Source organism: Bos grunniens, chromosome 26 (assembly GCF_055505025.1).
Source record: "Bos grunniens cultivar Pamir isolate PY7600 chromosome 26, Bosgru_T2T1.0, whole genome shotgun sequence".
Classification (NCBI taxonomy): Eukaryota; Metazoa; Chordata; class Mammalia; order Artiodactyla; family Bovidae; genus Bos; species Bos grunniens.
This window is the reverse complement of record NC_141190.1, coordinates 23384755-23408884: the sequence shown is the minus strand read 5'-3', so window position 1 is coordinate 23408884 and position 24130 is coordinate 23384755. Positions and strand designations below refer to the sequence as shown.

Sequence of the window (24130 nt, the reverse complement as noted above, 5' to 3'; positions counted from 1 at the left end):
GCTGCCTCCCCCTTTCTTTGCCTTGTTAACAGAATGGGAATGCAAATTCCTAAGACTGGGCAAGGCTGGCACGTGGCTTCCGCACACCCATTTGGGAAAGGATGCCCCCCTGACCCCACCAGGGTGCAAGTCTTGGCACTGGCTGAGGGCCCCTCAGCCGGGGTCAGTCATACTTATTACATCAGCCAGACCTCCCCCTGGACCAGGCTCTTAACACTCACATCGCCAATGCAGTCCCCAGTCTCTCCTGGACGACCTGCTCTGGTGAACTGGAGCCCACCAGCCTCCCTTGCTGCTGAGAAGGCAGAAGCCTGTGCCATCGCACCATCACTCCCAAGCCCCTCTGATTCTGTCTGGGGCCACAGAGCAAGCCTGGTTTGGGCTTTCGAATATGATCTGAGGCTTCCCCGGAGCTTCCAGATGACAGGGTCGAAGCAGTTTTCCTGCCTGGAAGCTACAGATGGAACTGGGAGAGAAATAGATAAGGAGCTTGGGTTTGCAAGCAGCAGCCCATCCTGGGGCCAGAGGATACCTTACAATCCAACCATCCCCTCAACTCCCCCAGCTCTGGTGGGGGTGCAGCCTGGATTTCCTCCTGACTCACTCCCCAGGCTCCCTTCCCACCCTGAGACCCTCAGATCTGGAGAGCAGCAGGTTGGGAGGAAGGAAAAGAGGGAGGACGGGGCAATTCAGGGGCTGGGATGCTGATCCAGGCAGGGGGGAGGTGTCTGCACAGCTGCAAGCAGCCCCCCTACCCCCAGCCTGTGAATGGGCACATCACCCCCTCCCGCCCGCCTGCCACCGCTCCTGAAACAGTTGGTCCTAATGAGCGCAAAGCAGGCAGGGCAGCTGTGTGCATTATCCATATGCATGGGGAGGTGTATATTTATCCTCATGTCCCACCCCACCCCGCAGCTGCTGCCAACCCCGATGCCAGGAGGGTGAGTGGGCACGAGCGCCCAGGCTGCTCGGGGCCCTGGGCCTCCTCTCCTGCCAGCCCTCCCTCTCCAGCCCACGCCCACAGCCTTCACTTGACCCATTTTGGAGGCAGAAGTTTGTGTGTGTGCTTGAGAGAGAGAGAAAGCGAGAGCGTGCACACATCATTTCCCCAGTTGGTGCTTTTGATTTCCTCTGAAGTATCTTGATTGCGGACGTACAATGGCATCTTGCTGCCAGTGCTCCCTCAGCAGCTTCTGGCTCTGCGCCCCCGCCTCCTCCCCAGGGCCGGGGTTTTCTGCTGACTCTGGGGCCCACGACTGGCTGGGAGGGAAGGAGCAGGGCCTGACCCCGGCTTCCATCTCTCAGCCTGAGCAACGGGACCCAGAGGTCCAGCCACAGTCCTTCCTGCTCCTTGGGCTGAGGCAACCTGCACCCTGACTGCGCCACCACCCCCCCCCCCGACCTCCTTGCTCCTTGGGACCTCCCATTGCCTCCTAGTTGGTCCCCTTGTCCCCACTGCTTGGCCGCTCACCCCTTAGTGCTCAGAAGAGCCATCGTTCTAACATTCAGTTCCTCTGTTCAGATGCCTGTGGAGGCCCCGCTGCTCTGAGACACGCAAGGTCAAGCTTTATCCTATCGTTCAAGTCCCCTCTGGTCTGACCTCAAATCTTTTTTTATCGACCTGTCAATCACGGGGTCTCACACACACCCTGAGCTCCAGATGAGCAATCCTTGCTGCCCCCTGACAGGGATTCATCTCCCCACCTGTGTTCATAGAGACCTCCTCTCGGGGATGTCTGTCCTCTCTTCTGTGTTTTGCTCACCCCTCCTTTAGGGCACAATTCAAGTCCCACCTCCCCAGGACGAAGGCCTGGCAGCCTCTAGCCCACAGGGCTCCCTTGGGAAACATTCAGAGCCCCAATAGCCCAGGCATTCGGTGTTCATTCATTCATCCATCATTCATTCATTCAGCAGATATCTTTTGAGTGGAGGCAGCGCACCTACAGTGCTTCATGTCCTGGCCGCCTCCTACCTGCCCCCCACCGCCCCCGTTTACTCATGCCTTTCTGACCTCATCACTCCCTGCTCTGCCCCTCACCCACCTTTCCAGCCACTCCTTGCTCTTTCTGAAACAAGCATCTTCTGCTTTTAGCCTTTGTGGTTGTTCCCTCCACCTGGGACTCTTTTGCTCCAAATATCCCCAGATCTTGTCTCCTCACATTCTTAAGATCTCCACTCAATGTCACCTTCTCAGCAAAGCCTTCCGCAACCACCTACATATATAAGAATTACTATAGCTCTTTACTTCTACTGACAAGCCCTGTCCCTGCTTTACTTCCCTTCTTGGTACATATCACCAACTCACAGTTGTTGATTTCTTTTTAAAAAATATTTATTTATTCATTTGGCTGCTCCAGGTCTTAGTTGAAGCACACTGGATCTTTAGTTGTGGCATGTGAACACTTAGCTGCAGCATGCAGGATCCAGTTCCCCAACCAGGGATTGAAGCCAGACCCCCTGCACTGGGAGCATAGAGTCTTAGCCACTGGACCACCAGGGAAGTCCCTTTACTGACTTCTTGTTTGTCAGCTCTTTCCCACTAAGTTATTAGCTCCAAGAGAGTGGAGTTTGTGTATTCCATTCACCAGTGTATCCCCAGCATTGGAATAGAGGCCAATATTAGAAGGACAGCAATAATTATTAGTTGAATAAATGAATGAGTGAATGAATGAAACAGGCACTGTTTCTTGGGCTCTGAAAAGTCAAAGATGACTAATATTTCACGTCCTCCAGGGATGCACAGGCTACTCGGACACACAAGCTATGCAGCCTCTAACCTGACACATAAATCACAATGAGTTAGAATACCAAGTGACAGTGCTAAGTGCATGGGAGTGTGGTTGGCCCAAAGGAACTTGAACATCATGATAAGTATCAATGCTAGAAAGCGTCCTACACCAGCCCCATCTTGGCATCTCACACACATCTTTCCTTATTCTTCATACACCCTCTGGAGAGGTGGGGAGGAATGCACAGAGAAGATGAGACTCTGAGGCTGGACAGGCAATCCAGGCAGAGAGAACAGCAGTTACTGGGGCACGGAACCACATGGGCTGCTGGAGGACTGACTCTAAGCCTATGACCTGACGGGTGGAGCTCAGGGAACTGCAGCTGGTAGGGATGGTATTTGGTGTGGAGGGAGAGTCCCTATGCATTAGGCCATGAGCTGCCCATTTGCTCAGTGCCCTGCAGCAGGCACACACATGGAGAGTGTCTGAGGACAATATCCAACTCACAGCCAGGCAGCCAGGACACCCATATGTCAAGTGACTCACTGCCATTTTTTTCAAGTGGGCTAGAAGTCTACCCTGCCCTTACGGCATGGCTCTTGGAAGCCTGCTCCCTCATCCCACTTCTTATCTGCAATTCTGAGATGTTGCCTATGCCACCTCTACACCACATTCTACAGGCTGTTGCAAACTACGCTGCACCCCACCCCACACATCACCCTCTTCTTGCCTCAATGTAAACCAAGAGAAATAATGTATGGCATTGAGCAGATGGGTTCTCTCTCAAAAAAGACCCAATTATTGAAGATCTAAGTGCAAGGAGACGTCATAAATAACCCAGTTTGCTGCAGTTGAGAGGAATTAACCACATAGCAATTAAGGAAAACTGGTTGCCTGTGGAGGAAACATCCAGCCTCCCAGTGCAGAAGTCCATTGGCAAGTCCTGGCATCATAAATGCCAGGGACAGGGAATTTTAGGGAAGAAGCCCTGGGCTTGTAAAGGCCTCCCTCACTCAGGGGATGTGATTCTCATACACTGGAGAATGTGGTAGAGGCCAAAGCTCTACCCACCAGATGTGTTTGTTCTTTGTAAGAGCTTTCATAAAGCAAGGGATGTCTCGAGGTTGTGAGTTCTCTGTCACTGGAGGAATTCAAGCAGAGAGTGAATACATCCTGCGCTGGAAGGGAAGAAAGACTTTGGAGTGCAGGTGGATGGCACACAGTGTTGGAGGAAGACAGATGCTGGAGGAAGAAGCTGCTATCCTGAAGGCCAGGCCCCTTCATGGGGGCCTCTCACCTCTCACCAGAAGTCCCCAGCCCCAGCTGCCTCTGCCTCCTATTACTGATCCGTTTCCCATTCCTTGCAGCCTCTAACGAAGTTTCTAGAATCTTAGCCCCAGCACTTTGGCAGAGTAAAGAGAGGGAGCAACCGAAGAGTGTCCTCTATTTCCTTCCTTGCCTCTTTAACTGAAAAAAACTGGATTCAGAGAGTTCTAGAATCAGTACCAAGATCCTAAGTTCTAGAGACCACTGTTGCTAAAGCCCCTCCAAAGAAGAGTTTTCCAAAAGCCTACAGGGAGAATCTCGCTATAGAAGAGGGGTAAAGTGTGGTGGGTCTGTCCAGGGATATCCAGGAATCGTTTTTCTTCCTCCCTTTACCCCACGGCACCCTCTGCTTGTAGGCCTAGAGAACTAGGCTGGGCAAGGCCTTCTCCTAGACCTCACAGCACCACACACCCAATCTACAGAGGGCAGAGATGGGCTGGGGTAGGAAATCCCCCAGGGGGCCAGGTCTGATCCTGAAAGTGTTCTCCGGTTCTCCCCCACCCTCATATGGGAGCAGATGAAGGAGTCTGAGGAAAGGGCATGGTGGAGTGGGTGTATGTGAACAGGGCCTAGAAGAACCCAGAAAGGAGGTTAAAACTCAGGGTCTCAGCCTCCAGAGAGGGCCCTGGTGCACTGACTCAGCGGCCTCCCCATTCAGGGTGTTCCCCCAGGGTGCCCTTTGAAGCCCGGAGGGGGCTTTGATCTGGGGTCTGCCGGCCTCTCGGCAGGCCGGGCCAGATGCGCTGGGGGCGGGGCAGGGGGTGGGGAAGAGGCGCAAGGGCCGACAATCCCCCAGGCCTCACCCTCCCCCTGCACCCGGCCTGGGCAAGGAGACTGTTTCCGGCTGTTGCGGGAGGGCACTCGAACCCCCCCACCCCCACCCCACGCCTTGCAGCTGTTCCCCAGCTGCCCGGCCCCACCCCAAAGACAGCTGGGAGAGAGGCTGGGGGCGGAGAGCGGGGCGCAGCTGCTCAGCTCCGGGGCTGGGACCGGGGAGGGCGACATGAAAGAGCCCGGGCCCGCGGGGGTGGCGGGCGGAGGAAACCCCCCGGCGGTCGCCTCCCTGCGGGCTCCGCACATCTGGCCCACAGGAGCCATCAGTGGGGTGGGGGAGAAGCGCTCCGCTCGTGACACCCTGCCCTGCCCTGCCCGGAAAGGGGAGGAGCGATGGCCTCCCTGGGGAGGGCGGTAAGTCACTGCCTGGGGGGCAGAGCCCGTATCTCTGAGACAGCGCTTCGCGGAGGGAGGCACAGGGTGTGCCTGTGGGTGCGGGGGTGGGGGTGTCTCGAGTGTGCAGGGTGAGAAAGGCTCCCACACTTCCTCCCGCCGGCCCCTGTTCCTGGGGCAGCTCCAGCTCTCCAGGCCTCCTCTGCCCCTCCTCTGACACTTTTGGGAGGTGGGTGACAGCTGCTCCGACAAAGCCAGGGACAGCTGGGTAGCTGGGGACAGCTGGATGGGGTTAGCCTCTCCAGGCTTCCCTGGCTGCCCAGGCACCCCTGGCCATACTACACACAGTTAGCTGCATGGCTGCCTACAGCCTCTGTGCCTGGGTGTCTGTTTGCTGTGGTGGGCTTTCAGAGGTGGGGCCCAAGACCCTCCCACTCCCACCAGAGTCTCTCCTCCATATCCCACTTTCATTGATGTACATGGAGAAAGAACCTCTTCCATCCGCTAGGCCAAGTGGGAAAGAAATCGGGCAGCTTTCCGTCTTGGCTCCCAACTCCTGGCACAGAAAATGTCCCAGGGTTCCTGACAACCGGAGAAAGCGAGAGAAAGCGACAGTGAGACGGGAGCAGATGTGAGTAGAGTTAAATGTCTATCTGTCCAGCAGCACCTGCCCCCAGGCATCCTTCCACCCTGGGTTGGAGGAGCACTGTGCTCCAGCCATCTGCCTCCCCTCAATAGTCCCAAACAGGTGCAGAAGAGAAGGGGGCAGGCCAGCTGTTGTCATTCTGAACTCCTGGCTCTGGCTCCTTGCCAAAGTGGGGAAGGGGGAGTGGTGATCAAGGTCCACTCACTGCAGACTGAGTCATTTTCTACCCCATAGGATTGGAGGATGGAGGAACTTAGCAAGACCAAGACTTTGGTCTGGCCAGCCCTACTGGCTGGGGGACAGGGACTAACAATGCCCTCCAACTTGCATCCTTTTCCTGAGAAGAGGGGTGACTAGCTGTCGGTGAAGTCTGGACCCCTGGCGAAGGACTTACCCATAGCTCCCTGTCTTGTTCTAGCCTTTCTGGGGTGGGAGGCATTCAGGCCCTGATTCCATCCAGACAAGGGGAAAGAGAACTAGGCACCCAGGAAAGGTTACCCCTTCTACTTTACACATACGCAGATCTATGCAAAGTGTTAGGCAACAAACCAGAGAGCTTTTAAAAAGATCAGCCCCCCAATATTGTAAAGCAATTATCCTTCAATTAAAAAGATTTTTTAAAAAATTAGCCCCCACCCACCATCAACCTGGCTCCTTCCCCAAGAGGGCTTGGTGTGCCCTGCCCATCCTTCCACCCTACCCACAGGTCTGACAAGCAGGTCCCTGGCCAGTCCCTCATGGCAGCACTTCTCAAACCCCAGGATGTGTCAGAATTACCAGGAAGTTAAAAATTCGATTCTTGGGAATCCCCTGATGGTCTGGTTAGGGCTCTGCGCTTCCACTGCCAAGGGCAGAGTTCAATCCCTGCTCGGTTTGATTCCTGGTCAGGGAACTAAGATCAAGCGTGCCTTGGCAAAACACACACACACACACACACACACACACACACACACACACACACACACACACACACACAAAAGCAGGTTGCCCTCAGTGATTCCCACTGAGTCCATGTAGGGCCCCAGGCACACACACACACACACACACACACACACACACACACACACACACACACACACAAAAGCAGGTTGCCCTCAGTGATTCCCACTGAGTCCATGTAGGGCCCCAGGCACACACACACACACACACACACACACACACACACACACACACACACACAAAAGCAGGTTGCCCTCAGTGATTCCCACTGAGTCCATGTAGGGCCCCAGGCACACACACACACACACACACACACACACACACACACACACACACAAAAGCAGGTTGCCCTCAGTGATTCCCACTGAGTCCATGTAGGGCCCCAGGCACACACACACACACACACACACACACACACACACACACACACAAAAGCAGGTTGCCCTCAGTGATTCCCACTGAGTCCATGTAGGGCCCCAGGCGCACACACACACACACACACACACACACACACACACACACACACACAAAAGCAGGTTGCCCTCAGTGATTCCCACTGAGTCCATGTAGGGCCCCAGGCACACACACACACACACACACACACACACACACACACACACACACACACACAAAAGCAGGTTGCCCTCAGTGATTCCCACTGAGTCCATGTAGGGCCCCAGGCACACACACACACACACACACACACACACACACACACACACACACACACACAAAAGCAGGTTGCCCTCAGTGATTCCCACTGAGTCCATGTAGGGCCCCAGGAATCAGCTCTTTTTAACAAGCTCCTGACACAATGGACTTTGAGAAGCTCTGCCAAAAGGGATGAGGGTAGGATGTCTTTTTCACCTTGCCACCCAACCTCCATGCTTCCCAGCGTTCAAGATTTTCCTGCCTTCTCTTCTTCCATGCTCACTGGAGGAAGGGGCAGGGGCCAGAGCTTAAGCCACCAAAGGAAGAATGGAGCCAAGTGCCCCCCACCCTTATCGCATCAATGGGGGCTGAGGCTCCATTAGACTAAATTCCAAGATAGAGACTGCTGTAGCTCTGTGCCCTTAGCCCTACACAGTGCCTGGCGCTTAGCATGTACTTTAATAAATATTTGTGGAGTGAAGGAGGTAAACTTTGCAAGACTCATAGAAAGGTATTTTTTCCTTTGTCTGTCCTTGCTAAGAGCATGTTGGCAGAAACTCAAAGAGATGCCGGGGCCCATGCAGCAGGGAGGCTGGGCCTAGGAGGCCCTCAGCAAATATTTGTCAAATGAACCCAAGGCCGAGAGTAGATATAGCTAGTGGCTGACGAACTGACATTCACAGGCCTGGAACAGCCTAAACCCAGAACAGAATCAAGGCCGGGGCTTCCGTCCCTAGAAGGGGCCCCTCCTCACACCAATGCCTGAAGACCCCAGGCCTGGGGGAGTTGGGGGTAAAAGGCGAGGCAGGGAGTGGGACTGCGCCATTATGTTTATTAGAAGGTTGGATTTCGGTGTGTGCTCTAGACAGATTACAGAATAAATACCTGCGCCTTGAGAACAGGAAGTCCACGATTCATACAAAGTGCTCACTACAGGAAGTTGCTGTGTCAAAACCCAGGCAAGGACCCAACTCCGGGCAGCCCCTCCTCTCCCGCTGACCTTGACAAGGGCTGTGCTATGGTTTCTTATTTTATTATTTCTTTTATTTCTCTTTATTATTATTAATATTATTATTATTTGCTTTTGCTGTGGTCACTATCATTGGCAAAGTTCCTTTTCCCCTTTCCTGGACATGGGGTTCCTGTCTTTAAGATTCCATTCTGAGGCTGAAGGTGCCGAAAGCTGCTTGAGAAGTGGCCTTTGAACTCCGTCTGGGAGGATGGTGAGAAGGAAGCAGGAAAAATCATTCTTCGTTTAAAAAAAAAAAAAAAAAAGGCCCCACAATCTACAGGTCATTCCTTATTCAGTCAGTGATCAAACTGCCCAAAAGAAAACCAACAGGAGAAGCAGGCCAGTGGGCACCTGGGCCCTCCTCCCAGGGCTGGGTGAGGAGAGTTGGAAACTGCCCCTCCCCTCAAGGCTGTAAAGGAAGCTGAGGCTCCTTCCAGCCAAGGGGTGGGAAGGGGAAGGAGGGGAGGGAAAAAGGTGAGACAGAGAGAGAGAGAGAGAGCTCAGCGCCTTGAGGTAGACGCTTTCCCAACTCCGGGGCCACCTGCGGCCCCGGCCCAGGCCAGCTCCCACTGTCACCTCCGCGTCCAGGAGATTCATTAAAAAAAAAATCAAAACAAGCCCTAAACAAAACAAAATCCAAAAGGAAAAGACTTGGGGGAATGGAGGAGGGAGGGAGGGAGGGAGGACAGGAAGGTAGAGGGGCAGGTCTCTGGATGCATCATCCCCGAGCCACCGGGGGCTGAGGGGGCAGATTCCCCGGTGCTCACCGCCCGCGTGGCGTTAGCTCGTCACGTAGTGTTTGGTGGACGGCTGCCCATACACCCTGTAGAAATCTTGGTGGCCAGGCTGCTGGGAGGCATCGAGCCAGTCTCTGACCGCCAGGCCGGGAAGGGACTGGGGGACGGAGGGGGTGGGCGGGAGCGGGTGTGAGTACTCCTGCGAGGGCACTGTCCAGGGGAAGTGGCCGGAGCGGGGGTAGGGCTGGTGGCCGCCGTGGTTGGCCACGGAAGAACAGTAACAGTTGTCCACAGAACAGACGAGAATCTTGCGGCCGCCATACTGGGGGAGCATGGGCTGCTGGGCGGCGGAGCCGTTGGGGTACTGCGATGGGGGGAACACCGGACTCGAGTGCACTGGTTGGGCGCCGCCCGGCAGGGCCACCAAGTGCTGCGTGGAGCTGCAGGGCCCCAGGGGCTGCCCTGACTGGCCCTCGCCGCTGGCTGTGCCCGCTGCCCCATACTGGCCGCCCACAGGGCCCGACGACGTCTCTAGGAAACTGGCCTCAGGGAAGGCCGTCGAGTGCTTGCGCTTTTCCGCCCCAGAGCTGCTCACGCCACAAGGGTACAGGGGGACGCTCTGCAGGAAGGGCACCGGTGTGCTGAAGGGGCCTGTGGAAAGTTTGGGCAAAAGTCGCTAAAGCCCCATCCCAGGCCACCCCAGCCTCCTCTCCCTGGGGAACTTTTCTGTCTATGGGGCCAAGCACAGTACATCACACATCGTCTTGATGCTGGCTACTCCATTTCTATTTTACAGCTGAAGAAGCCAAGGCTCAGGGAAGTACTATGGCCTGCCCAAGGTCCCACAGCTGGAAGTGGCAGAGCCAGGATATGAGGCAAGGCTTATGACAGGCCAGGCTACCGCTCAGAGGGAAGGCTCTGGCATTTACCCTTGCCCAGATGGTTCCCTCGGCTTTCCCAAGTGGCTCAGTGGGTAAAGAATCCTCCTGCAATGCAGGAGACACAGGCTTGATCCCCAGGTTGGGAAGATCCCCTGGAGGACCGCATGGCAACCCAGTCCAGTAGCCTTGCCTGGAGAATCTTATGGACAGAGGAGCCTGGCCAGCTACAGTCCATGGGGTTGCAAAGTATCAGACACAACTGCACTGAGCATGCATGCAAAGGTTTCTCTTCCTTTGATTGAGGATCTCACCCTCACCTTCTAGCATCTTCCGCAGCTGTTTCTCCTTCTTGGCCACCTCGTTCAGGAAGAGCTTGGAGTTCAGGTGGCCGATCTTAGGGGGAGAGAGGCTGCTGCCTGTGCAGGTCTGGGTCCTGGGGGCAGTGGATGGGGCGTCTGCTGTGAGGAGGTATCACGCGTAAGCCCGCCCTACCTCCCCGCCGTGGGCCTGCCCCTTCCTGCCCTCCTCCACGTGTGTTCCCCTGAGGGCCAGCGGCCATCTGCTCACCTGTCCATTAGGATTTTCACAGACTTGGTGTTCTAGGGGGAGAGAAAAGGGTGTCAGTGGGAAAGGCAGCATGGGAGAGGGGAAGATGGAAGCTGCCCCATTCTCTCTCTCCCTGCGCAGGGCTGACACTTTTGAGGCTGGCCAGAGTGTTCAGGGGCAGAGGGTGTGGTGCCTCTGTTTTCAGAAGACTGAGCTCTTGCTGTGTGACAGACAACACTATGAGTGCTTTCCAGACATCCAGCATCTTATCTAAACAACTACCAAGAAGAAGGTTCTGCAGGCACTCAATATTTTATCCAGAATCTTTGGGGCAGCATATGTTTTGGATTATGGAATTTTTTGGATTTTGGAAGGGACATGTGATGCCTGTATCATAATATGTGATTACGGAGGACACCATAATCTAACACATCAATGTTTCTACAGCAACGTTTCAACATTTGTACCAAGTAAGACCAATAAATACCATAAATTGCCAACATTAGTTCAGGTCAAATGTTTGCCGTTAAATGAGTTGCCTGAACTTTTCTCTTTCGGTTTTCAGAGATTTTTAAAAATCTGGAATTATGGATAACAGATAATAGATCTGTATGGAAAAGACCCTGATGCTGGGAAAGACTGAAGGCAGGAGGAGACAGGGATGACAGAGGACGAGATGGTTGGATGGCATCACTGATTCAACAGACATGAGTTTGAGCAAGCTCTGGGAGATAGTAAAGGACAGGGAAGCCTGGCCTCTGCAGTCCATGGGGTCGCAAAGAGCTGGACACGACTGAGTGACTGAACAAAAACATTATCAACACTATTTTATAAGTGAGGGAGCTGAGGCCTAGGGAATGTATATGACTTGCCAAGGTCATAAAGCTAGGAAGAACGGGGGTGGTGGGGAGGTTCTGAATCCATGCAGGCTGGCTGCAAACCCCTGTGGTGGGGGAGCCAGCTGGGGAGCAAAGCACGCGGACTCCAACTTAGAAATGCCCCCCTGGGTCCCGCCAGCCAGCCCTGGGCCCAGCCCACCTTCATGAAGCTGACGTCCTCTGTCTTGTCGAAGAGCAGCTGTAGGGAGCCCAGGAGCTTCTTGGCCTCCTGCATGCGCTCCCCGAGATGCAGCGCCTGCGCTGCGTTCTCGCTGCAGAATTTGGCCTGGGCCTTGTCCAGGACCTCCACTGTCTGCCGCAGGTCCTCGTCCAGCAGCTGGTGCAGCTTCTCGTACTGCAGTCGCACCTCCTCCTTCAGCTGGCTCACCTTCTCCTGCAAGGGTCGGGGGACCGGTTAGTAGGGGTGGCTCTGGCTGCCACTCGTGCCTGACTCCCATCCTGGATAGGGGAGTCTGGGACCCCAAACCCCCAGGCTGCCTAGGGCTTCCCGCGGTCAAGGTCGGACCTGGAATCCTGAACTGGTAGTACAGCAACCCTGGCACCAGTTGGGGGCTCATCCACCAACAGGTCATTGAATGACTGAGCAAGGGATTCTGGCATATAGAGCTGACCATGCAACAGGTCCGAGCCCAAGCAAGGAACTAGCCCCAGGCCTTGTACCCAAACCATCCCCACCCTATACCATGGGCATGGGCTTGGCTACCTCCACCAGGCGTTTGTCTGACTCAAGTTTGTACAGCTGGTCCTCAATATCCTGCTCTCGCTCCTCCAGTCGGTCCTGCTGCTTCATCAGCATCTTCTGCAGAGACAGTAGGGGGAAGGGCATCAGAGGGGGCTAAGATGGGTGAACACCATTCTTCCCTGTACAGAACAAACTCATCCTATTGATCCTTTGACCCAGATGATCTAAAACTTCGGCCACCCAATCCCTTCTGGCCCTCATGCAATCCCAGGGCCCTGGTGACAAGTGCCTGGCCAGCCTGTCCCCAGAACAGAGAACCGGGAATAGCTTCCCACACATATCTAAACCATGAGCTTTCTGAGGGCAGGGTCAGGCCAGCCTCCATTCTAAGCACTTTTCCTGTATAGAATTATCTAATCATTCCAGTAATGCTGTGAGATAAGTACTATTATTATCCACATTTCAGAGAAGAGGAAACCAGAAAGGTTAAGTAGTTCCTCCGAAGTCACACAGCTAGTAAGTGTCAGAGCTGGAATACAAACCTAAATGACCAGGCAGTAGGGTCTGTTCTTATCCAAGTCGTGGGGCCTCTCTCTGGGGAGCACCATCTTAGAAATGGTGCAGAGCTTCACACAGCCTTTCTGGGTCTCACAAGTCCTCTGGCCCAGCCCAGAGATCTGATCTTATGCTTGCCTTACACTTGCAGGACATCAAGCCAGCCAGCTGACCCCTGGCTTGCTCCTGACACTGAGAGCTGGGCCTCTGAAGTTCTTGCTAGTTGGAGCTGGAGGGAGAGGAGACTCTGGCTCTCCGAAGACCTGAGGCCAGTTTGCTGGAAGGTTCTGGACCATGCTGCTCTTCTCAGCCCTTAATCTGACTCCACAACCCCTTTCCTCCCAGCGCTGCTCATCCTGGCTGTTCCAACCACTTTGTTATCCTCCCTTACCAGACACACCTCTTGAAACAGGATCTCTTTGCTGCCCAAGAACCCTCAATGACCCCTCCTTCCAAACACCTTAGGCTCTTACGACCTGCTTCTCCCAGTCAGGTGGGCTGGTATCTTGTCCCTGACACTGCACATTTGAGCTCCCTGAAGCCTGCTGATGCCCTTCTGTAGCCCACGGTGCCTTCTCCCATCCCCCGTCTATCCTTCAAGGCCCAACTTAAGGCTCCGCTCCTCTCCATGGCCCCTGCTCAGAGGCTCTGAAGGTCTCTCCCTGTCCTGGCTGTATGGTGGGGCTGTCACATTGCTCTACTCCTACACCTGTGGTGTCCGATATGGTAGCCACTAGTCACAATGTGGCTATTTCACTTTAAGTTAATTAAAAGTCAAATACACTAAGCACCAGTTTTTCATGTGTACCGCCCTCAGTTCAAGTGCTCAACAGCTCCATGTAGCTAGTGGCTACTATACTGGACACTACAGACACAAATCGTGGCCACGTCACAGGAAGAGCTATGACAACAGTATTCTATAGTCTGTCTGACAAACTGCACTCTGATCTCCAAACAAAACTCAAGGCTTCTTGAAAACAGGGCTTTGCTGCTGTATTTTTCTACTTCCCTTCCCAGTTGAGACCCAAGGACCCCAGCACCCTACAGATGCATAACGTTGTTTGCTGAATAAACCCATGAGTTTTGTGTAGAAAACAAGATTTGCAAAACAGATCACACAGACCCTAGCTCACAGTAAGTGTCCACTCCACAAGAAGTGGTTCTTTTTCTTCCTCTGTGTACACCTCAAAGTGCCCCTCAAGTTTGACCCCGTGACCCTCACTCCCATTCACATTCAGGTGGCTTCCTCAAGACAAGCTACCAGCAATCCCTCCCTTTTACCCCCAACCCCTTTTACATATGGGGAAACCAAGGCCAGCAAGAGAGTTCAGCGACCCTGTTTTGTGTTGGTGGCAACCCTGGAAACAGAAAACCAAATCTCTGGGGCCAGGAGGAGGCATTCAGATTCTGAGCTAGGAAAGTCTGGGACACACTGCACTGCGCCCTCCAACAACTTGACCTTTCAGTGACCCAGGACAGCACCTCATGACACGGATACAGCCCTGCTCCCACTCCAGCACCTCATCCTTCCAGCAGGCCCCTCACCCCAGCCCCACGTGCACAGGGATCTGCTGCCAGCCTGGGAGTCAGAGCCTGTCTAGAAACACAGCTGGCTCAGAGCAGGAATGGAGGTAGTCACACGTCCTTCCTTGGGTCTCCACTGGGAAGGTCCTTGGGTCTCAACTGCGAAGGGAAGTAGAAAGTGCCCCCAGTGACATGAAGAGGGCAGGCAGCCCCCAGAGTACGGCCCAATGACATGTATCCAACTGCAGGGCACACACCAGCACACACCGCTCCCTGGGCCCTGAGGCCGCCCTAGGCACGCTGTCACACACACCCCTGCACGGTGGGGGCAGGGCCTCCTGAAGGCCCCAGACAACAGAGGGAGGCCTGCGTGAAGGTGAGGTGGCCAGAATACCAAAGGACTTTAGACCTTTGTACCTCCCTGCAACAAATTTCTGCCTGGCGGCTGCCTCACCCCCACATTGGGAGGACAGTCCCCCAACCCAGATGCCTCTGAGGCTCCAGGCCTTCCCAGTGTCCAGGACATCTGAGAGCCCAGGCTTCACCCACCCCCACACATCTGTGCACCGCCAAACCCATCAGTATCAGATTAGGGGTATACCTACTCTGGTATAGGCCAAGTCCCAGACGAGGGGCAGGAGAGAGGCAGCCCCAGGTGGGATCCCAGCCCCCTTTTCCTCAGAGCCCTGGAGTGGGCCTGTTCACTCCCATCCTACAGACCAGTGGGAGGCCCCCACCCCACTCCTCTGAACCCCCCTCAGCCCAGGGAAGCACCTTAGGTCTTGTCCCAGGGGGTGGGACTCAGCCCCTTCCTTCTTCTGGGCTTTTCCCACATCCTCTCCTGGGAGCACTGTCACCCTGGGACCCTGAGGTTGTCCTCCCTTGACTTCCAGATCCAAGTCCTAATTCCTGCCTGCCCCGAGCCCTCTGGGACAGAGCCCAGCCCAGCCAAGTGGGCACATTCCCTAGCAGGTGGCTGGGTTTCATCAGCCCAAGCCCAGCCCAGAGGCCATCGGCCTTCTGTCTCCATTACAGGGGGAAGGGAGAGGCCGGGGATAGGAAGGAATCTGTCAGAGGGTAGGAGCCACCCTTGGCCTGGGAAGGGGGCCTACCTTGTCCAGCTCCCCCTTGCAGGAATCACTCTCCCTCGGGGCTAGGTAATCTTACTCCTGCCACAGTCAACACCTGGGGGAACAGCAGGCTGGGGGGATACTGCTGTCTCAGACAATGGAAAACTGGGGTTAGGAGTGATGGCGGGAGAAGGGCAATCCGCTTGCTGCCCCTCGACCCCCCCAAATGACTGAATCAGGTTGCTAAGAAGCTAGAAGATGGAGAGCAGAGGAAGCAAGGACCCCTTCCTCTACCAGCAGCAGCCTCCTTTCCATCTCAACCTCCCGGAAATTACTGAGTTGAGGCTCCATTTCCTAGCTGGGAAAAACCCACAGGTGAGAGACTTCCCAGCTTGACTGCCTCTTATTGCAGGAGGCAGTGGGACACATACTCCACAAACTGCTCCCAGCACGAAGCAGGCCACCTGGACCGTGGCACGCCTCAAGGGTGCAGAAGCAGGATGGAGAGAACCATGGTCTAGACTAGCCGCACTCAAGGGACAACACCTCCTGCAGAAGGAGCGGCACTGTGGGCCCAGCCCCACTCCCGCCCCTGTGCCTTCCCTGAGGACTTAAGACCTGCCACAGTCTGCTCCTGGGCCTGTGAGGCCGAAAGCATCAGGAAGACTTGGGGGCTCACTATTCCCACACTTCCAAGACCCTCATACCTGTCGCCTAATGTTCTAGACTGCCTGGAGCTGCTCTCTCTGATGCCCAACCCCAGCTTGGAGAGGGATCCATCATAAGCCCCTCACATTCCTGCCCTGGGAAAGCTTCCCAGCCTTCTGGAGACTGACTGGCCAGGCCCAGCTGGCATTTCTGGTGCCAGACTAGACTGGGCAGACAGGTAAGGCCATAGAGACTCTAGGCTGTATAAAAGTTAATAAATGATAATAATAAAGTCCTCAAGTCAACCTTGAAGAAAAGCAGTCAGGAGGGAACAGGGCCCCAGGAGCCAGGGCCCTGGTTTTTCAGAGAAGGCCAGGGCTAGAGGTGAGAAAAGGGTGCTGGACGGCCAGAGCACCTCTTCCTGCTCACATGACCCCCATGCCAGCTCCCGCTCTGGAGGCAGCCCCTGCGCAGAGTGACCCCCTCCTAACCTCCTCCCCAGCTGCCAAAGCCGCCCCCCACTCTCCCGCATCAGCCCTAGTCCCAGGAGTACGTTAGTTAGCCTCCCCTCTCCTTGGGCCACAGCACTCCCGCCTGGCCTCAGAGCAGCTTCTGCCTGCCCTGGTCATCCCTTCCAGGGCCTCAGTCCCTGCCTGGGGCTACTGTGTGAACCCCTAGGCTGCAGACAACCACAGACCCAGAGTGAAGTGGCTACAGGGCAGGAGCCAGGGCAAGGAGAAAGGCGGCACCTCGGAGGCAAGCCCCGGCAGACCCAGAGAGGGTTTCCCAGCTGCAAAGTGGAATTAGCTTTTGCCATGCAGAGAGCAGCGCTCTGGGGCAGCAGAACAAAGAGGCGAGAGAGAAAGCCCCCCTTTGTCTGAGTTTGAATGCCAGGCCAGCCGGGAAGGAAGGCTTTCCCAGAACCAGGGATACAGCCAGCCAGGCCTGCCTGCTCAGGCCGGGGCCGGGGTCCCAGCCAGTCTCCCCTTCTTCCTACGACCACCCTGACTGCCCCCAACACAGCATGGCAGGATCCATCTGGGCTTCCACCTCCAATACCCACCTCGGGCAACAAGCTCACCCAAAGGTGCGTCCCCTCCCCTCTCCACTCCAACATCCCCACCAGGTGAGAAAGTTACAAGACTCACACCTACCAACCAACCACACAGGCAGGCAGTCACACACACACTAGTGCCATCACTGATAGACATGTGTGCACACTCAACTTCCACTCACAGGTATACAGCAAGCAGGGCACCCCTAGCCCCCACCAATAACACACACATGGATCTTCCCAGCCCCACAGTCAGACACAAGACAACTCTGTGATTAAGTCAGTCATTCACACTGCACCTTCTCGGAGATATACACGTGAGATACAAAACAGTAGTTCCGCATGAGATGCACACCCAGACACACCAGTTACACACGCACATCTGTGGAGATGGATGCACAGGCACCCAGAGCTGGGGGAGGCAGAGTAATCAACAGCGCGTGCATGACAGGTGCCTGGCTGTATCAGCAGGATCCTGGGGTGGAGGTGGGGGGCTGGGCCTCCGCCTCAGGTTCCTTCCTCTCCGCCTGGGGCCCAGGGAGGAAGGCCAAGCCCTGCCCCACTTCCCGATCCTTCAGGATGGTAAAGGAGCAGTTACCTGACCCTCACACGTCACACACACACTTACACACAGCCTCCCCATCCTAGCTCCCACCCCACCTAAGACCTGAGGATTATGGTCCGTGGAGGGCGGCAGGGAGCAGTGGGGTTGATACTGCCTGAGGCAGGCTGCAGCCACAGCTGGGCTCTAGCTGGGCCAGGGCAGCCCTCTCCCCCAGAGCCTGCCTGGTGACAGACACATGAGGCAGAGACCTAGGGTCCCCTCCCGGGTCCCAGGGCAACCCCTCTGGCCAGCAGGAATGGGAACAGCTGCGAACCCCAAACTGGCCCAAGAAGTGGGATCCTGCCCCCAGAGAAAAACCTCTTCTCAACTCTGAACCTTTGAGAACTCAAGGTACAGAGTCCTGGGAACATTTCCAACCTCAGTCTGGGGGACTAGGAATGACACAGAGGCACAACTATGACCCGAACACACACACACGCCCTGCGTAACCATTTACAGACACATCTAGGCCTTATCTTGAGTCTTCTTTCTATGTTGAGGAAGGTTCTAAGATAAAGGTGCTCTCAGCTCAAACCAGTCCCAAGTTGCTCACATGAATCCCTTAAACCTGGGGGCTGAAGAGGGTTTGACAACCTGGATGCCCCAATCTTGGGTCCTCAGCCTTCCATAGCCCCAAAGGAGAACACACTAGGGTCTAAAGGTGTCTCGGGAGCATGGTCTCTAGAGTCTACCCAGTGGGCATCCAGGCTTCAGGGCAACACGGCCTGCACACTGGCTTCACAAGGGCAGAGTGGGGCAAGGATTTCAAAGGCCTGCCTTTGAGACCCCCTGCTAGGTGGAAGCCTGCTTGGCTCCCTGAACCAGGTGGGTGCTTTGACTATGAGGCAGAGGACCACTGGGGGAGATTGATCAGGGTTTCCTGTTTCTAGCCAATACGGCATTTCAGCAGCCCCTACCCCTTCTCTAGGATGACAGAAGAGGAAGCACAAGCAGCAGAGCTGTCTGTATCTTAAGGTGTGATCCAGGTTTCCATGCATCTGCTCCTGTATCTGGGAGAATTCTGTTGCCTTCATCCATGGCACCAGCAGGGGCCCTTTAAGACAACCTCCCTCCCAAAAGGGAAGAGGCCAGGAAAAGGCCCCTCCCCCTGGCTGGCCTAGTGAGGACGGAGCGCAATGGGTTCTTCCATTCAGATTCTCTGCGGCTTACCCCCTCCCATGAGGGTGAGGCCCTCCTGTTCAGTAAGTCCAGCTCACAACGAGTGACAGGGGCATGGAGCTGAGACCACTGCAGGGCTTCCAACGCCAGTGCCCTGACACCAGAGAGGATCTGGAGAGCCTGGGGTAGGGAAGCCTGGGAAGGAATGAGACTCAGGCTGCGGGGCACAGATGCTGAGCACACAGAACTGCACATCTGGCTGTGATGCAACCCACTACTTCTGCGCCTGCCCACAGCAGGAACGGGAACGAACACACACACACAGCCGCACATGCACATGGAGCCACTAACAAAGTTCAGGCCCTTCCACGCGCTCAAGGACCTGCTGGTGGGAACTCAAGGGTGCACTGGGTACGTGTGCCAGGCACCTTCGAGGGCAAAGCAGACAGTCTCAAAGACACTCGAGAACACGAACCCACATCTACAGACACCCTCCTACTACCAAATCAGGCACAATGGTGTTTTCTCCCTCACTGAAATGAAAGACACCTGAGCACTCTGACACAACTAAGCGGAAAGCCGTGGGTGCACACTACACTACACTCATCACCCTGGTGGTTGTCCCTTTCTCTGCCTTTCAGCCACATCTCCACCTTTCCCCTCCTTTCATTTTCCACTGTCAAACCCAGGACAGACAACTGGGCAGTTTTTCTTTCTCTGCACTTTTCCCAGCCTCCTTCCCAGCCCTTCTATCTTTATTAACAGCTTCTCAATACTAGGGACAGTCTCAGCTCTGCCTGCCCTGGGTGGGGGGTGGAGTACACTAGGGGCTCATATCCTCCCCTAGGCCTCTGCCTTTTCCAGTCCTGATGTGGCTCTTCTCTCCATCCTCCCCCGTCACACACACACTTCCTTTAAGAATCGAGAGGCCCTGCCCTGGCACAAAACCCCAGAGCTAGCCCATCCAATTGGAAACTAATTATACAGCAAATTTTATTTGTTATCCCTGCCCTCAGCCTGTGGCAGCCCTCCTGCCTTTTGTTAGTTGTATGTGTATGTTTGTTAATTGCTAAACAGTGACTCATTCTGACTGGTCCCCCTCACAGGAAACAGCCCCCATCTCCAACTGTGCCCTGTTCAGAGCTTCCTCATACCCAAGCTCCCACTGGCCTCGACTAGCCTCCAGGGGTCCCCACCCAGCAACACTCCCAGTCTCACCCCCGTGATATCACACCCAGGCCCCAAGCTGGGGCTTCTGAGATGGCTCAGACAGTCCCAGGCCAACCCCTTCCTTCTGGTATGACTCAACCCTGAAAGCCAGGGGACCAGGGAGGAACCTAGGAGGAGCCCCCTCCACTGAAGGGGACGGAAGTATTGCTTCAGTCCAGCTCCACAGCCAGGCCAGGCCCAGAGGCCTGAGGGGGAAGGCGGTTTTGACATTGGCCGCTGCTGCAGGGTGTATACAATGGGAGGGGATGCGGTTCCATAATCACCCAGCCGGCAGCCCAGGGGAGCCAGCTGCCTGAAACCAGATTGCAAGGCGGCTCAACCTTAAACCCACAGGATTCTTTTTCCGTCTTCCACTTCCCCTCCCCAAATGTGGGAGGGCTGTGATAGAGGGCTGGGCTGGGAGAAAAGGGTTCAGGGTGATGAAGACATACTTTAAGGTGTGTTCATGCGGACGCGTGCAACACACACAGGCACACCGTGGGCAGAGATTCTCACACATGGAGAGGGGGTCACGGGGAATAATCCCAATAGCTGAGATGCTGTCCTGGTGATGCCGTTGGCTGCCCAGGCCTTGGCCAGGGGCTCTGTTCTCCCTCCGGAAGCTCCCCCTCCACCCCCCCAATGTGTTTCCAATAGGGCTTGAAACTAACATGGCTGCTTTTGTTTACTTCCTCATTGGTATGCCAGCATCATGGATCATGTCAGCCACAGCAGCGGCACCAGGACACTCATTACATAAACAGCAGCTGGAGAAGCAGGACCTGGGTCACTGCCTTTAGTGACTTCCCCTAGGGCCTACGGAAACAACTGCCGGGCCAGGGAGCTCCGCGCAAAACAGAAAAGCAACAGCCAAACTCTACCCCTGACAGCCCCACACCTCATATCTATAAGTGACTCACAAGATGGACCCCTATGAGCACAGGTGCAGGAATATATCAAGTAGCGATTGGGGACCCTTCTTCCCAGGACCTTGCCTCCAAACTTAGAGAGTAGGAGTTTGGAAAGGGGGCCTCTGGGCTGATGTCACAAGAGTCAGCCTGTCCGGAAGGGTGGTCCCAGGCTGCCTGGAAGGAGGGGAGTGTGTGAGTGTGTGTGTGTGTGTGTGTGTGTAGGGTACTTGCCCGGATCTCATTCCTCCGGATCTCCACGTCGCACACCGAGTGTCCCTGATGCGCACCGCTGTAGTAGCAGCAGTACTGGCACACGGCCACCTGCTCGGCTTCGCAGTGGTAAAGGCGGTAGGCGTTGTGCTGCGGGCAGCTCCAGGCCCGCACGTCGTCCGCCTCCACCAGGAGGTGCCCGCGGGCGGTGGAGGGCTGCTGCAGGTGCGTCTGCACGTGGGACTGGCAGCAGGGCGCCTCGCAGCGCAGGCAGACCTTCTGCGCGGGCAGCGGGGGGCCGCGGCGGCAGAACACGCAGTGCAGCGCCGCCGGCGGCTTCTCCACGTGCAGGGCGTTGAACTTCTCCACGATGTTGGTGAGCTTCAGGTTCTTCTCCAGGCCCGGCTTCTGGTTGTAGGCCTGGTTGCACTCCGGGCAGCGCACCAGGCCGCTGTCCTTGGCCCACGCCTCGCCGATGCAGCCCCGACAGAAGTTGTGTTTGCACGGCAGCTGCACCGGCTCCACGAAGACGTGCAGGCAGATCGGGCAGATGAGCTCCTCCTCAAAGCAGTTCTTCCAATTCTCCGCCATGGCGGCGGCGGGCAGGGGGCCCGGGCAGGTCTCCCCAACTCCCCGACCTGGGGGGTCCGTCCGGTGCCGCGGGAGGGCCACCGAGCCCCGAGCGGTCCCGACAGTCGCTCAGTTCACCAGCGCCTTCCGCGCGCCCGCCCCCCCAGAGGAGTGAGCCTCGGTCCTCACGCAGCGCGCGCAGCCGGCTGCGTCTCCTCCTCCTCCTCCCGAGCGCCTAGCGGGAGGCGGCGGACTGCGCCAGGGCCGCGGCCGGGGCACCAGCCCTGGAGGGGAGCGCCGGGGTCCAAATTCCATATAAGAGGCCGCCTCCCGGTCGGCGCGGCTAGGGCTGCGGCGGCCGGCGGCCCGCACTCCGGCCCGCGGCTGACATTGGGGCGCGCCCCAAGGCAGACAGAGCCCGGGAGCCGCACACTTCCTCCAGAGACGGCGGCGGCAATGGTGGCTCTCTCCTGGCTCGCCGGCGCCGCGCCTCCCTAGCCTCGTCCGGGGTCTGAGGCCGGGGAAGCGAGTGCGGCCCGGCCAAGGACTGCTAGATCCGGACCGGGCGGGCGAGACGAGCCGGTCCCCGGGCCGCGGCGCGGGCGCCCACCGGCTGGCCCGCGGTCTGCGGGTGCGGGCTGCGGGGCGCAGGCGGGCCGACTCCGGGGCGCTGCGTGAGCGCAGGGGCAGTCATTCAGATGAAATTCCAGTCCCCGGCCAGAGACAGCAGCCCGCCTCTGCCTTCCTCCTCCCTTCACAAATAGAAACGGAAGGGGGAGGGAGAGAAGTGGAAAAAAAAAAAAAAAAAAAGCCAACCAGAAAGGGAGGGAGGAGAAGCCCCGGCGGAGCTCCGGCCTGACCCCCTCGTCTCTACTTCTGCGCTCCCTCGAGGCCTGGCGCCGGGCGCCCCCGCCGCGGAAAGACCCCGCTCTCCGTCTCCGCGCTGGGCGGGCGCCCCGGCTCTGCCGAGGAAAACAAGGATTGATCAAACTAGAAAGGAATTTTTCTCAACTGCTAATGAACAGGAGGCTCGGCTCCCGGCCTTCCCCTCCCCCCCGCCCCGGCCCGGCCCTCCCTCTTCGCCACCCCGGCCCCCCTCCCCCCCCACTTTCTTTTCTTCTCGGCCTCTGCTCCGGTCTTCGGGGCTGCGGTCGGAGCCAGCCCGCGGCGGCGGAGCCGGGCCGAGCCAGCCGGGCCGGGCTGCCTCTCTCAGCGTCCAGCCATCTTGAGCTCCCGGCAGCCGCCGCAGTGGAGCCGGGGGTCCGAGCGCGCTCGCTGGAGGGTCCTGCAGCGTTCTTTCTATCGCTCGCTCTCTTTTTTTTTTTTTTTTTGGTGGGATTTTTAAGGGGAGGGCTGTTGGCCTCCCTCAGATTAGAAGACAGGGGAGAAAATGCCAAGTCCCGATTTCTCTCCACCTCTGCTCCACCCACCCTGGTTCTTTCCAAAAAATAAAAAAAGATTAGAATTGGAAGAAGTCGTCAGAAAGGCGAGCGCCCGCGGCCCCCAGCTGCTGCCCAGGCGACGCGTCCGGGGCGGGCCCGAGCCAGTCGCTCCGTCTGTGGGTCCGTTTGTCCGCCCGCTGCTTCTCAACTGGGGGGAGGGCACTCCGGGCAGGGTCTCCGCAGCGGCTGTCGCCTCAGAGCTTTATCCTCAGATCAAAAAAAAAGGGGGGGGGGAAGCCCCAACACTCTCATCACAGCCACCTTCAGCCATCTTGCGCGTATTATTATTTCAGGAATAATCTGTTTAATAAAAATAGCTGCGTCTCTAACCCCCTCCCCCTCATCCTGGGCTCCCCGCCCCCTTTTAATAATAATCTCGATAATAAAAATGATCTGCTGGCTGGGCAGTCCACGGCTGCTTTTTCCTGCCTCAGCTCGCTGGGGCTTAGGCTCTCCTTCCCCTAGGAAGGGGACGGGAGGAGGGGGCTCGCGGCTGGGAGTGGGGGGCTTCGTCCCTGCTGCCCGCCAGTCGGCCCTCTTTGCTTTAGTGGTGAGGAAAGAGAGCCCTAGCCACTACCGCGCTGTTGCGAGGACGGCAGGCGGGGCAGGGGCCCCAATTCGCGGGACCGGCTGGAGGGGTGCACAGGGGTCCCCGATCTTCCCGCCACAGCTTGGCCTCAGAGTCTGAGCCCAGGAATGGGGAGGATACAATGAGCTCGGAGCACAGCGCGGCGGGCAGGGTGGAGACGCGAGCGGACTGCGGTGAGCCGGGGTCCCGAGTTAGCGCGGAGAGAGGCGGAGGCAGGAGGGTGGTGTCCCTACATCAAGGCCGGTCCCGCTACTCTGCGAGGGTAGCGGGGGGAGACTGGGAGGTGTAGGCGAGGAGAAAGCAGCAGCACTACGGCGGGGCCTGTAATCAGCACCCGCTGGTTCTGCCCACCCGGCACTGGAGAAATAAGCGGACAGGGAAGGAGGAGGAGGGGAGGGGCTTATTGTCCG

General features: G+C 56.7%; 1 protein-coding gene across 1 annotated transcript; it reads right to left on the bottom strand.

The window, feature by feature from the left end:
- Positions 1-8270: 8270 nt before the first annotated feature.
- On the bottom strand, positions 8271-24130 carry TRIM8 (tripartite motif containing 8). The gene is made up of 7 exons (XM_086377492.1): positions 23841-24130; positions 21141-23402; positions 12237-12332; positions 11673-11906; positions 10656-10687; positions 10406-10521; positions 8271-9858 (listed from the first exon to the last, which is right to left on the bottom strand). The coding sequence occupies exons 2-7, from the start codon at positions 21708-21710 to the stop codon at positions 9251-9253; spliced, it is 1656 nt and encodes a 551-aa protein (XP_086233618.1). The 5' UTR covers positions 21711-23402; positions 23841-24130; the 3' UTR covers positions 8271-9250.